The following is a 15,071-nucleotide window of genomic DNA, read 5'->3' as shown; positions in this document are numbered from 1 at the left end:
CCTCCCTCAACACCCCAGGTTTCTAGCAGCATTTCTGAGATGATTTGGGTTTCTGCCTGCTGTACAATCTTTTGGATGCCTGACAGATTTCTGTAGTTTGTGTTGAATCTCTTAAATTCTTGTGGTTTCTTTTACTGCTTTATTTTCCTGCTTCATAATAATGGTTGCTTTATTGATTATTCATTTGGTATAAGATGGCCTCAGATGCCTGTAGTCTATTAACCATATATCCTGCTTATAAAATAATTATGCTACTAGACAAACATACTTATGTTCTCTATAAATGGATCATACATTAAAAGCAGTCATTCATCGATGGAGAGCATCTGGATACAATATAGCCAAAAATATTTACCAATTATTGCCTAATGCCAATGCATGCTTGTTTTCCACTTTCTGTAGAGACTTTAGCCACCTTGTAATTTTGTCACAGAGAGAGCATATCTTTCTCTATGAAAAACGTTGGATGTAGACGTGCAAAAGATGCATTTATATGTTTTTATTTTTTCCAATCCAACATGAGGTTGCATAGAAAGTACATGGGTTAGGACTCTGTTTGTCAGCACAATATCTCTCTGAATACTGAACAGAAGAGGACCAAATGGGTGTGGGGAGAGAGGCTGGCAAAAGAATGATTGATATTGAAAATGGGGCCAAATCAGGCCAGGGGCTACGAAGAAACAATTGTTGAAAAATTCCCAGAGTGCATCCCTGTGGAAGAGACAGTTGGCCAGCAGTGTGGAATGTTGGCAGCTGCTCCATTCTAAGCAGCATCTCCTTTGTTTTGGTCATATGACCCAGAGCAGAGTGTGTGCAGTCTACCCTTTGCCTCCCAGCACACACATACACACAGACATATGGCCACTGTGTTAAAGGTTTGGAAAGAATTCCTGAAGTCATGATCTGCTTACTTTCCACACTGTATTTTACCAACATTACACAGTGGAATATTGCTCTGTGCTACTGGACTTTTGTATATTATTTCTAATGAGAAACAGTGCAATCGTTCTCCTAAATGAAAGGTATACTAATAAGTAAGTTTAAACGCTATACTCCTATTCTGTTACTTTCTAAATTTTGTGGTACCTGTGATAGTTGCATATGTAGAGGGAGAGATGTGTCAGTGTACAGGTCTCATTAAGATGGTGAAGGAAAAATAGCAGACAGCAGACAGGAGCAAGACTCTTTGCCTTCCCAGAGAAATAGCTTGCATTGTGCTTCTGCTGAAGTTTCAATAAATAGGTCACTTGCATATGGATTGGTGCTGCATGGAGAATGAGGCTTTAGGAATGTTTTGAGTGATGTTTTTAAAAGCATCTTCCTGTGAATTCAATTTTTTTCTCTAAAAACATATCTAACATATCTTTGATACCCATAAAACTATATGTAAACAACCTGTGTAGTGTTTGGTTTTAGAATATTTGCAAGACATTTTACATACTGGTTTAATTTATGCAGTAGATAAACTCAGTAGTAAATGGCAAGTTTTCCATGCAGAATGTTCTAGGCTCACTCTGTCGCAGGTAGCAGGTGGTGTACAAAACTTCTGCATATCCCTCAGGAGAGACGTTGCTAGTCAAAGTAGAGAATAAGATTGGATGGTCAACTAGTTTGGGCAGCAAAGGACACCTTCCTATGTTCTATTTATTTGTAGTTTTGTAGGTTACAAAAGAAAGTTGAATGCACTAGAATGAAAGTATACTTAGTAAAATAGGAAGGGATAAGGTCAAGAATGAATGGATGATGAATGAATGTGAATGGAATACAAAAGCAAGTGACCAGTGTGAAAATAGTAAACTGAAGTGGTATGGTTACATAGAGAGAATGAATGAGGATCAATTCACAAAGCAAATACATGAAGGAAAATTGTATGGTCTGAGAGGAAAAGGAGGGCTGAGAAAATTGGATGGAATTGATGAGATTTATGAAGCAATATATGGACATTGTACAAACAATGAGGGTTTGCAACAATAAAAAGGAATTGAGAGGTACAGTGAATAGTATTTGTGTGCTCTAGTTTTAGTCATGTTTTTTTCTTTTTCTTCATGCCTATATTTATTTATTTATTTATTTGTTTGTTTATCAAATTTGTCACCACCCATCTCCTCCCACTGGAGGGACTCTGGGCAGTGTATTTATTTATTTATTTGATGTTTTTGACTTCCTATTCATTTTCTGTGTTTTGCATAATGTTGTTTACCCAACATGATAGTTATGTACAAATACTTCAGTATTGTAAATGAACCAAAATTAAAATAAATCAATGCATAAGCTGAAAAGATTATGCAAAACAGTAATCAAGCAGTGTGCAGAAAAATCCAGAATTTCCCTCGAATTGATTCCCTAAAGCGTGCAGCCCTCCCCACCCTTCTTGCCCAGAAGTTTACCTAATAAATCTCTCAAGAAAATAATTCCAGAGCATAGGTGCAAGCAGAAAAGTTTCTCCTTGCAGGAGGCAAGGAAATCTTTAAGGCCTCTTTCAGGTTATTGGTTGATTATGTCAATAACAGTTGAGTTCAGGTCTGTTTAGATTTGCTTGGAATGTGTTTACTTAAGATGATCATAATCAAAACCTAAGGGCTTTTGACAACTGAGGAAGTTTACTTAAAACCTTGTAGAGTGCTGCAAGGGCCATGTTTAAGAGCACAAGTCTTTCCTGCAGATGAGATCCTTGAGATACTCTTTATACAGAGCAGTAGTAGTACACTGGCTGCCTCCCTGCTTTATTCCATGAGGCTGCAGTTAATATTTAAAGCTTCAAACATGGACAGGTCAGATTTCACACACACATAAAGGCCTGTCTGATGGAGATTAGGTGACGAGAGTTGACCATCCTTGTAGTGCTGGGCTTTTAAAGGATTAAAGTACTGTGGGAGGAATCCATGCACATGCAACTCCCATGCTAGTGTCATAACGTTTTGCTAGGTTTTTGAAAGGATGTGAAGAAGGAGGCAACAGATTTACTTCTTCCTATTTTGTCCACTGCATACTAGTGACACTAGTAGCCTGTGTGCTTATCCATCTTAAGGTTTTATGTTCTCTGTCCAAAAAAAAAGGAGTAGTGGTGAAGGTGCTGTACTAAGGAGCCATGAGTTCTAGTTGTCCCTTAGGCATGAAAACTGACTGAGTGACTTTGCACCGGTCACTCTGTTTCAGCCCAACCCACCTTATAGAGTTGTTTTTGTGGGGAAAAGAGGCTGGAGCAATATGTATGCTGCCTTGAGTTGTACAAAATTAAGGCAAGTTATAATAATATACTTATGGAAACATAAATTTGAATATATTTGCCTTGTATACTTTTGTTTCCAAAATTCTCACTTTCTAAAAATTAATTTTTAAATTGGAAAAATCAGGGGGCAACACTAAGTTTGATATGAGGTTCCTTCTCTTCCATATCTCAGCGAAGCTGAATGTCCTAGATACTTTTCCCTCTCACACTAAAGTAATTTTCTGTATATACAGTGTTCTCCTGATGGACTTACAGCAAAAGATTCATGAAATAGATTTGACCAAATTATATTAATTATGGGAGGCATGATATGGAGTAATTATTGCAGACCTCTCCGAACTCAGCACTCCTCAGTCGTGCTATATTACAAATCCCATTACCTCCAAGATCTGTGTGGGCTGAGATTATGTTCAGTAAAATAAAGAAACTTACTGAAATTCAGGCTAATGAAAATTCAGGTAAAGTTTTGACAATTTGGAGTCTTCTGTTTCTTTCAAACAGGACATTACTCATGCAGTGAATGCACTGATAATAAAACGGGTCCTGAATGCCCTTTTCTTGACCAATACTTGTTGCAATACTTACTGTTTCTTCTCTTCTACTTGCAACTTGTTCTAGTTAATTTGTGGTGGCCTCTGTATGTTTCCTTTTCTTCTGAAAAACATCCATTAATAAATATAAATGTTGCCTATTTCAGCTTGCCCTATCACCCTCTCCACGTAACCCTGCTGAGCCCATTGTGGTTCAGAATAACCAACAACTGGCATTAAAGATAGAGGGAGTAGTCCAACATGGCTCCAAACCAGGCCTTTTTCGTAAAATTCAATCCATCTGTCTAAATGTATCATCAACCCTGCAGAGCAAACCTGGACAAGAGTACAAGGTAAGAAAAAGCATGACAGCATGAACTGTCAACACTTCTGCTTCCTGAAACCCATACAGAATTAGAACTGGGATCTTACTCCACTAGGTAGCAAGAATTTTCTACACCTCAAGTATGTGTTTGTTTTTTAACACGAGTGCAAGCTTCTATGATGATTCTGGTTCCTTTGAAAATGAAACACTTGAATAAGATGCTGATCCTGATGCTAAGTTCATATCCCCATGATGAGCATCGCATCCCTGGGAAGATAATCCTTGTCTTCACTTGCTCTGTTGGCAGGAACACCGAAATGTTCCTAGTATTCCAGCAAGCTTAAGAATGTGCAGCTGTTGGACAACTAGAAACAAATCTAGTCAAGTAAAAGAGGGCTGTTCAGTAGGGATGGGCAAAAGAAGTAGGGATAGCTCAGCAATTTGCAGTACTGTAACTTAGATAAAAATAGGTAAATCACTTCATATGTTTTGTTTAGACATGCTAAATGAACGTAGGGGATATTTGTTCTTATTTGATTCACTTCTGGTTAATAGTGTCTTCAGAAAACCTAGTCTGTATTTATAGGCAAAATGAAGTGCTCAACATTCCTTTAAACACTCGGTTGCCTGATGCTTGTTTTCTTCCACAGATGCCCATCGACAACCTAACTAATGAGATGGAACAGATGGTGGAGCCTCACAATGATTACTTCAGCACACAATTCCTCTTGAACTTCATTGTTGTTGGCACCCATAGCATCACAGTGGAGTCCTCAGTTAGAGATCTCAATGGCATCATATGGAAGACAGGGCCAAAAACCACACTATTGATTAAATCTCTTGAAGATCCATACTCCCAGCAGATTCGGCTTCAGCAACAGCAGGGGCAGCAGCTGTCTCAACAACCACAGCAGCTGCAACCACAGCCACGGACAGCATACTCCCGTTTTTAGCTCTCGCATATCAGTGAAGGGCCTATGTCAAAGGCATTCCATTTTATTTGGAAATTTTTCCTTTCCCCAGGGTTCACATTTCTTTCTCTGTAACAGCAGCAGTCTTAATTCCTCTTTGTTTCCTTAAGTGCAATGTGTATCTTTGAAATGCTGTGGGATTCACTAATATGACAGCAGATTAAGGCAATTCCTATGGCAAACCGATTATGCAAAGTGGTTCTGCTTGAAGTTCCAGTTCTCATCTTCATCTTACTCCATAACAATTTTGCCCTGGTGGCATAGTACAAGTATTAGTTGAGCTTTAAAAAAAAAAAGTTAAAGTGAGTTAGGGTGTGTTTGTGTAGTAGTTGCTTTTTTAGTGGGAGGGGTTTTTTATATTGATGGTAGGGAAATTACTCAAATAGGTTTTTATTAATTAAATTATTACAGGTCAAAAAAGGTTACGTGTGCCTAAATATTTGTTTGAATGCAGTGATGGACCAGATGAGCTTCAGCAAATTGAAAGTGAAGGCTGAGTCCAATTTAAAAAATATTTCCTAACAGGAAGAACAGTTTGACAGTAGAACTGATTACTTGCAGATTGTTACTTGGTGGCATCACAGAGGCGAGCCACTGCAGTAGGCTTCCATGTCCCATGAAACGCCTTCCCTTCTATGAAATACCATGCCCTAAAATTGATGTGTTTTAGGTGCCTCAAAAGTGATACTTTTTATGTTGGTCTTCCCCAACAGTTAACTCCCCTGCTATTTGTATGCATTTGACATCACACACATGTACGAAAGTGTGGGCTTCAGCTGTACTGTTGTGCCTGGCTCCTTCATCTTTTTGACTTCTCCTTCAGTTGACCCAGAGCTAATGTTGATCCTTACAAATTCCAGACTGCCATCTGACCAACTTCCAATCATTAATAACCTTGCCTGTGATACATGTCACTCTTTATTTTTCATGTCTTGATTCCTCAGCATGATGATTCACTGCCAAATGTGGAAATTGCTTCAACAGAAACACGTGATACATAAGTCACTGGAAAATTCTGTCTAATGTACTATCTCACACATGGTGTAAACTGATCCAGACTTCTCCATCCTTGTTCACTCTGTTCTCATCAAGGCACCATGTCTTGAACATGTAATTTTCTGAAGTCTCTGCTCTCCAAAAGACTGCTTTCTGAACATAATACTGTAGAAATTAAGTCAATGCATCTTGTGGGAACTGGGTTTAGCAAGATTGTTCTAGATCCTTTGATTAGAAAGAAAACCCTTACCTAGAAATGGAATCTCTTTCCTGTGACAGATTTATCCTGGCAATCTTCTTATTAATCCTTAGTCATGGACAGGGGGATAAATCTAGTGGAGATGTAAAGACTTATTTAAATGTTTCTTTACAAACTCACTGAAGGAAAGTATTGCTTCCTGAATATACATATGAGGGTTACCAAATGTGTCAACTGTGATTTTATTGTGTAACATGTTCAAAGATTACTATTTCACAACGTTAAAAGAATGTTATTTATAACAGGAAACTTGCAAAAAGATTTGTAAAGAAACCCTTCAGAATAATTATACTGACTGTCCAAAAGTTAAACTCTAAAAGAGAACATGCAGCTCCTTTTCATACATTTTTTTTTAAAGAAAATGGGATATATTAGAAATAGTCATAGCCTGAGCATGTGTCAATATACTGAGAGAACTAAGTGTGCGTCAATACACTGCATATACCTCCTAATTAGTTGAATGCTGGCAGCACTGTGTTGGCTTGCAAGGCAGTCTTGGATTAAAAATAGTTTGTACAGGATATTGAGCATATGCTTGGAGTAAAATTACTTTGTGCTATATTGACTAAACTGGGCAAAACTGACCAGTACAAAAGGAGCCCCTAAAATATCCAATTTTAGCAGAAGTACAAAAATTACTGGGGGGTTGGGAGAGAAAAGCACCAGTGAAAGAAGAAAAAGTTTAAGGTAGACTGAACCACATTCAGATATCGCTGAATACAGAATTAACTTGGGGTGGAAAAGCAGAGAACTCATAGAGAATGGAATGGAGCACGCTTGGAAAGACTATGGTTGGCTGCGTGGCAGGTTCAACATAATCACCCAACAACATGCTATTGTAAGTCTCACACATAGAATTCATTTTCTGCCCTCCTGGATTGATTGGCTCTAGTGAACTCCATCTATTTGTAGCTGGACAAGAAGTCATTAGCGGCATGACTAGACTAACCTTCCCCAATCATGTGCCCTCTAGAAATTACTCACACTGCCTAATAGTAGGGCTAGCCCTGCAAATTTCATCATTCTGGAGCATGCCTATACCACATGTTAAATGCTTTTTTCACCCTTGGGGAAAGTTGCAAATTCAGCCTTTGCCAACATCAGCTGAAATAAATCTTAGGTGTTGGGAATACCCTTCATTTGAAAATGTGGATGACCATTTTCATTTGGAATAGACCACTGTGCTAATACAGTGCCAACTTTAATTGTCCATCATCTTTCCAATCTTTCCACTGCCCAGCTTGTCCTGATAGCAAGTGCTTCACTAGTGCTAGACACCTGAGACATAGAGCACCTAAGGGTAGAAATTTACTTCCTTTGGAAAAGAAGAGCCAAGACTTTTTGCACATGAGTTTCACATAGCTTGAGCCACATCTTAGTTGTGCTCTAAGATGGGCAAACCTTTTAAATAAATAGTTTGAGCAAGATTTAACCTATGTAGATAAGTGAGATATATTCTCACTACATATAATGAAGATTTTTCGACCAAGCTAGTGCCATTATCCCTGTTGCTAAAAAATGATGGCAACCCTCATTCTAAATTTAATTTGCACTGAGTAGTTGTGATTGCTAGCATTTTTGCAAGCAAACCTCCAGCTGAACTCACTAAGCAGAGGCTGTGCAGAACCAACTTTTCACTAGTACAAGAAGATTCTCTACAGCTTGGAATGCTCTTTAAGCCAGATTTTCTATGAAATTTAATGTTCATGGGAGATTGCAACATTTACATACCAAACAGATAAAGAGTGTTGGGGGTCCCAGCAAATCAGCATGCCTCAGTAGCATGTGGATGAGTTCACTCCAGGATGCAAATTCTCTATGTGCTTCTGGAGGAAGCTGTTTGTTGCCCCTCCCACATTCCTCACTTCCTCCTTCACCATCCTGGACAGGAGCATGCGGTCCACAGCTCCTTCCATCTCTGGGAGCCATGCTTGGCCCTAGAGTGAGGAGGTTCCCCCTTTCTCCATGCAGCCTTCAGCAGCAATGAGGGCTAAGGGTTAATTCAGTTTAGGGACAGAAGAAGAACAAGAATCATCTTTTCTGAATGATGTAACTGGACCAAATAAATGAGTAAGATATTCTTTTTACTTACTTTTGAACCTACTTTGTCTAAGTGTGTAATTCTTTATGCTTGGGTGGGCTAAGTGTGTAAGATCAATAACCTATATTTCTCTAACATGCTCACTAATGCTATTTAATATTTTTTTTCTGTGCGCATCTTTCACTGTGTTGAGCTCTGCTCCATTCAGTGGTCCCAGCTGTCCACTAATGGCTTCAAAGAGAAACCCTTTGACCTTGGATGGCTGAACAATGTTAGTGTACCATGTGACCTGTTTCACAAATTGCACTAGGCAACATGGGTATATTTGGCATTGGTTTAATATGTACCAATACAGATTAGGATTGTTCAGGCAATTATTTTTTTCTTTTGCCCTCTATGGATGTGAAAGTTGGATTTGGAAGAAGCAGAATAGGAAGAATGTTGATGCATTTGACCTTTGGCCTTGCAGCAGACATGAAGGATATCATGGTTAACCAGAAAATGAACAAATTGATCATAGCACAAACCACACGAGAATTTTCACCTGAAGCACTAATGATTAGGCCCCAACTATCATATTTTGGACACATGCAGAGATCCAGCTCCCTTGAGAAGTCCATAATGCTTGAAAAAGATGAAGGAAAAAGGGCAGCCAGTGGGAAGGTGGACGGATTCAATTATGATAGCAATGGATGCCCCAACAAGATGCTCATAAAAGGCCAAGCTGAAGATAGATCATCCTGGAGAGAATCTATTTGTGTGATTGCTAAGAGCTGACACTGATCTGATGTCATTTAATTAATCTATAACATGTTAAATGACAGCAAAACATAGCTAAATGAATATAACTCACAACCCAACCACATTATAGCATAGCATGCTTTTCAGATGTTTGCAAATGAGGCTCAGAAAAAGCAGGTCCTGTTGGAAGATGAGCCTGCAAGTCTGGAGCAGTCAGGTAATCAGTCACATGTTGAAGAAGTATAGCAGCAGGCTGACCTAGAACCTGAGCCAGACAAGATCCTCAGCCCATGTATGAAAGCCCAAGTGAGTAGAACACATGTTCAACAAGACTCCTCAAAATAAAAAAGCATGATTCAGAAAAATGGGCATGCCTGAGTCAGTACTATAAAAGAAGGGCTTGGAAGTCCAAGTTCCATGTTAAACAACTTTCCAACCTTGGACCTGATTTGTCTGGAATGTTGGCTTCTGAAGTAAGCTTGATTGTTTTCCAGAGCTCTTGCATTCCGGCACTGTGGTGAGATTTATAGTCGTCATAAAGAACTCTGATTTCCTACAGTTGCTATTACTGGCACAAGGCAGTGTTGTTCAAAGACGACTCAAATGGCTTTGCTTATGGTTTAGTGTGAACCCAGGACATTGAATGAATCACGCAATAGGTTGTGTAAGCAGTCTAGCCTACAGCAGCCTTCTCTGTGATGGGACTACAATTCCCAGAATTCCTAGCCAATATGTCCAAACTTTTACAAAGTAAGAGATCATAGTTTTGAACACTATATAATTCTGTGCTATATGATTACTGTCTCACTAACTAATTTATTCATTCTTGATGCAGTAATTAATTTCCTTGTTTCCTAGGAGCAGTTCAGACATCCAGCCTAGACAGACCTGTTCTGCTGCACGATCAGTGTCAAGCTCTATGCACAAGGGGAGGGTAAATCCTCCATGAAACACAAATAAGAAGCCTGAAGCAGTACTACATATATATTTACATATTTATCTGTGCCAGGGTATAAACTTCAAATGATTCAGCAATTGCTTTGGCCTACAGCCATCAATACAAACACCTTTCTAAAATTGGCATCCATTCAAGATACTAATTCAAGAACTTGATGGGAATCTGTTTTTCTGCTTTTGGTTGACTCTTTTTATGTTCTTAATTATTTCTAAATACTCGCTTATAGAATAATAATTTTGGAAGGAGAAATTGAGTTCATATCTCCTCTCAGTGCCCATTAAAACATACGCACCAGATGATTGTCCAGCCGCTGCTTGCACACATCCAGTGAAAGGAGCTCCTACCTCTTTGAATGGTTGGTCCCACAGCTGAATTGCTCTTACTGTTGGGAAGTTTTATGCACATATCTATTAGTCTATGTACATTATAAAAAGTCCTCTTTCTTGACCAAGCTTTAATGACTATCCTAGTGGCCACTGACTACCCAACAGTTCTTCAGAATGTTGTTCAAAAATGATTATAGTAGAACAACAATGAATATTCTAGAGGGATTTTTGCAACATTCGACTCAATGTATAGGGATTTTTATTAGTTGCTTACGCTAGCAACTAATAAATACTCTGTGATTTTATGCACTTAATTACTGGATTCACAACTTGACTTAAACCTTGGTTTGCTTAACCCTGGTTTATTAAGAAATTCTGCTGGCCAAGTTCACACAGAACACTAAACCAAAACCAAGCATAGTATGACTTTCCCCTTCCTTCCTTCCTTCCTTCCTTCCTTCCTTCCGGGTGGGTAAGGGAATATTGAGGTTTTGAAGTCTATTTGGGGAAGAGACAGAGAGACAAAACTTAATGGGAATAATGATTAAATTAATTTGGTTAAGTTAAATCCTCAAGTTGCACAAGGAGAATGGAAGTAGAATGAGCAAGTAATTATGTTGGAAGTGTATTCAGTAGAGATCTGTCCAACAGTATAAACATTGGCATTTTGCTTTCTAACAAAAATAAATAAAATGAAATAAAATAAATAAGTGTTGAATGGTATATTTGTTTATTTTAGCAATCCTTCTGACTCATTTCCTTTAGCCTCCTCTCTTACAACCACTAACTTGGTTCCAATGGAAAGCCTCTAACATGCCCTTTCATGTGTAATTGTTACAAAACATTCCTTTGTGAAACACTGATCTAAATGTTACAATGATAGGTTTGTCTGTGCTTAACTGGTAGCTGAGCTTCAGAACAGGTAGCACTAGACATTTTCTTCAGTCAAATCTCTGCTTGTTGGACATGGCAAAAAGTTGCCAGCTGAATATAAGCAAAAAAATGTGTGGAGATGCATCTCTGAATTATTCCTATGGTTGGTAATTAGTATTGCCCTGGGCTAGACAAGTTAGTTTGTGCCTGTATCTTTCCTGCAACTGTTTTGGTTCAATTTGATTTCCATAAATAATAATTGGATGTTGGACAAGCCTCTTCTGTGTGAGTTTTTTAAAACAGTTGTAAACAATGTCATCTATAAATGCAAAAATGGTTAAAATATTATCTGATTTTTAAAAAGTAAGTTCGTATTTCACCCTAATCTGGTTCAGATCTAATCCTTATTAAGCCCTTTTGCATTAGCATCAATGGCAGCTACCTTTGAAATGCAAATAGGCACTTCAGAGAAGTAAATTTTGTTAGCCCATGGCAGAGAGAGAAGGATGGGCTTTGCACATTGTGGTATGTCATGATTTAATCATATTATTACTAGCTATCCCTAAATGTAATTTAGACTTGGATTTTTAGATGCACTAGAAACGAATCATTTTGAAGATTACCATCCAGCTCTACCTCAGTTGCAGCTGATTACTAAAGGATGTGTAAAGGTTAATTCATAGTCTGATAAGGATTCAGGAGACAGTTTGGTGAACAGCCACCTGAAAACTCCTCTATTATCAGTGAAATAAACCACCTCCTTCCTCATTCACAAAAGCCATTACTGCAGAAAGAAACTGAAAAAGTTTCTGCCCTAATGCATTGGTGGATATTTTGTTTTCTAAATTAGAAGTAGTTCAGTTGATGAAATTCTTGTAATCTTATTCCTTTCATCTCAATAAATCCTGTTAAAGAAGCTCTGTAAAAGCCTTGCTTGTAAGAATTACTTCTGCCAAGAGCCTGACAATAAATCTATCTGGTTTACTTAGCCAAGCAGCAAGGTTAAGTGGACATTGCTGATGAATATATTGTTTAAATTAGTACAAGGACCCCTTCTTGACAGTGGAGACAAGTCTGCAGAATTCACCATTTGGGGAGAAGAACATTCCAGTGAACACTAACACAGTCCATTTTCCTTCCAGAATATTCCTAAATATTTGTCCCTTCTGACCATGGTTCCATTGTTCCCGTGGAAATAAATCTTCCAAAATACTGTAAGTAGCTTGTGGTGTACAGGTTGTGGTCCAACCTGAAACAGCATACCTGGGATCCAGACTAAATTGTATGATCCATTTTAGAGCCAGACAATATCTAGAACATGGCAAATGACTTCCAGTTCTGGAAGATTTACTTCCAGAAAACAAATTATCTACATCCAGAATGGCCAGACTGACATGTTCTGGAAGAAAAATTAATTCCAGTGCTCTCTAGAGAGTTTTGATTCTGGGATGGTGAGTTTTGCACATTTCTAGTGCAGAGCATTGCAATTTAAGTGTGGCATTAGCACCAGTAAGAGCTACAGCAATAATTGCTTTCTAATTAAGTTGGAAAAGTAGCTGAAAAACTAGATGTGCACAGTTCATAGTTGGATAATGTGGAAAAAATTACCTCAATGATAATTTAGTATTCTGAAAAATGCCACTTTCACCCTTCTGTCATCCTTAAAAGTTTTATGTGTCTCTTTTAGATATCCTATCAGGGGTTCTGATAGGTATCTCATGGATATCAAGAGATGTCTAATATTTTATAATATAAAGTCAGGTACATTAGCCTCCTATTGAATGAAATTGTCAAAAAAAAAGACAAAATGCTTTTACTTATGAATGCAAGAAACTATATAAAGTCATGTAAGTTAGTATTGGAAAGCTTTCTCTTTAAAGACTCCAGTGGGACATTTCTCCTGCATAACAAAGAAAGTTCATGTCTTTCTGAGTGGAAAAACTGAATCATATCAAACACTATATTCATTAGCATATAAGAGTAGGTAGGAATTGTTAGCATTTGAAATAAGTACTATTAGTTTTATTCTTCTAAAGCCTTGTTATTGCTATAGAATTATAGTTCCTTATGTTAATTTGTAGTATCTTTAATCAATTGGCCATAAGGACCCTTTTTGTACTATTATATATAACATATATTTCATATATATTAGAAAGTTTTACACTCACATACTGTGTATGAATAAGACTCCACAAGGCATTCTAGTCTTTAAAAGAAGCAATCCTGGCCCAAGGCCAGACAACAATCTATGACACACAACTACATTTTTTGGTCAAACTTGACTTACTGAATAAACCACAATTTGCTGGGCTTCCTCAACATGCTACAACATAGTGATGTATTACAAATTATGGTGTCTGGGTTCTTATAACACACTGGGGCACAACCAAACTATATCCTTTCTCTCTTCCTCTCATTCTTCTTTTCTGGCAATAGGTCACACCATCACCCTACACAAAAACCAACCAAATCACATAATAGCGTAAAATGTTGTTAAAAGACCTGTTGTTATGGCATGTAATCCATTATTTATGGCTTAGAATGTTTCATGATATACTATGGTTTTTCTATGATATAACTAACAAAGCTAAATCAATTGTGGTTTATTCAATCACATATAGTTAAGCCAATTATCTATTTGTGGAATGAGTGTAAATAAGTTGTTACGGATGAATGTGAAAAGAGATGGCCAGAGATCAAGAAGCAGAAGAAACTAAACTGGATATCAGAACAAATGTTGGAAATCACCATGAAGAAAAGCCAAAGCCCCAGAAGGACAAAGATCTCAGGAAGGAATTTAACAAGAGAGTTTCAGAGAGCTGTTAGAAGAGACAAGAAGCACCATTACAACAACATATGTAAAGACACTGAAGATGGAAACAGATATGAAAAACAAGGAAAGTCTTCCAAAAGATTTCTGACCTCAGAAGGAGATTCCAACCTCAAATTGGTATGCTAAAGAACTCCAATGAACAGATAGTAACTGATTCAAAGAAGATCAAACTAGGATGGTAAAGCCAATTTAGTGGCCTGCTAGAACCACTGAAATGGAGCAGAGCTTATAACACAGCTGAGAAGCTGGCACAGAAAAAGAAAATTATCTTAGATAGCTTCCGTGAGCATGCCAGAGAAACACAGGTTATTGCTCTTACACATTCAGCCTCCCCAAGCATAAATGTAATGATTGACTATTCTGATAGACTCACAAGCAGGTTCTTAATGATATCTGATTTATTAAAAGAATAGAGTGCAAATACAGGAAAAGCTGAGAATGAGCAAAAGCGCACCAAATACAAACTAAAATCCCTCAGCTCAACACATAATCCCTCCCCTCGCCCGTCCATAGCAACCACCCCCTCCCAGGTGCTGGTAACCATCACCCACTGATCCTGGGAAAGTAACCTTGAACACATGAGATAACCCAAACACATTCCAAACTAGCAGCCAAGAGATTACACCTCCACAAAGTGAAATCTTCGTCCCATCCCAGATCAAACACGCATCAGGGAAATGACATGAGAAACATTACGATGTACCAGGAACATTGAAACGGTGAACATGACATATCGCCCCCCCCAAAACACTAAGGAGCAGGTTTCATAGGATAAGCAGCGTGAAAACGCCTAACTAGCAGAGGGGAGTGAACATCGTGGACAGCTACCCACTCCGGGTGTGGGAAATGTTTCCAGTGGATGAGGTACTGCAGGGTGTTGCAAAGCTTGCAGGAATCAAGGATTTCTTTCACCTCGAAATGCTGTTGCCCGTCAATCATGATGGGTGCAGGAGGTGGTGGTTGGACATGCCAGCGATCGGAGTGGTTGG

General features: G+C 38.3%; 1 protein-coding gene across 1 annotated transcript in view; it reads left to right on the top strand.

Annotated features, from left to right (window-relative positions):
- The window catches only part of INTS7 (integrator complex subunit 7), a 43,579-nt gene extending 37,634 nt beyond the window's left edge, over window positions 1-5,945 (top strand). The window contains exons 19-20 of the mRNA XM_063303361.1: window positions 3,927-4,112; window positions 4,735-5,945. Of these exons, the coding sequence (XP_063159431.1) occupies window positions 3,927-4,112; window positions 4,735-5,037 (489 nt within the window). The 3' untranslated portion in view covers window positions 5,038-5,945. The remainder of the gene's footprint in view (window positions 1-3,926; window positions 4,113-4,734) is intronic.
- The last annotated feature ends 9,126 nt before the right edge of the window (window positions 5,946-15,071 follow it).

This window comes from Candoia aspera, chromosome 1 (assembly GCF_035149785.1).
Source record: "Candoia aspera isolate rCanAsp1 chromosome 1, rCanAsp1.hap2, whole genome shotgun sequence".
Lineage (NCBI taxonomy): Eukaryota > Metazoa > Chordata > Lepidosauria > Squamata > Boidae > Candoia > Candoia aspera.
The sequence above is the reverse complement of the archived record's forward strand: the minus strand, read 5'-3'. Positions and strand labels throughout refer to the sequence as shown.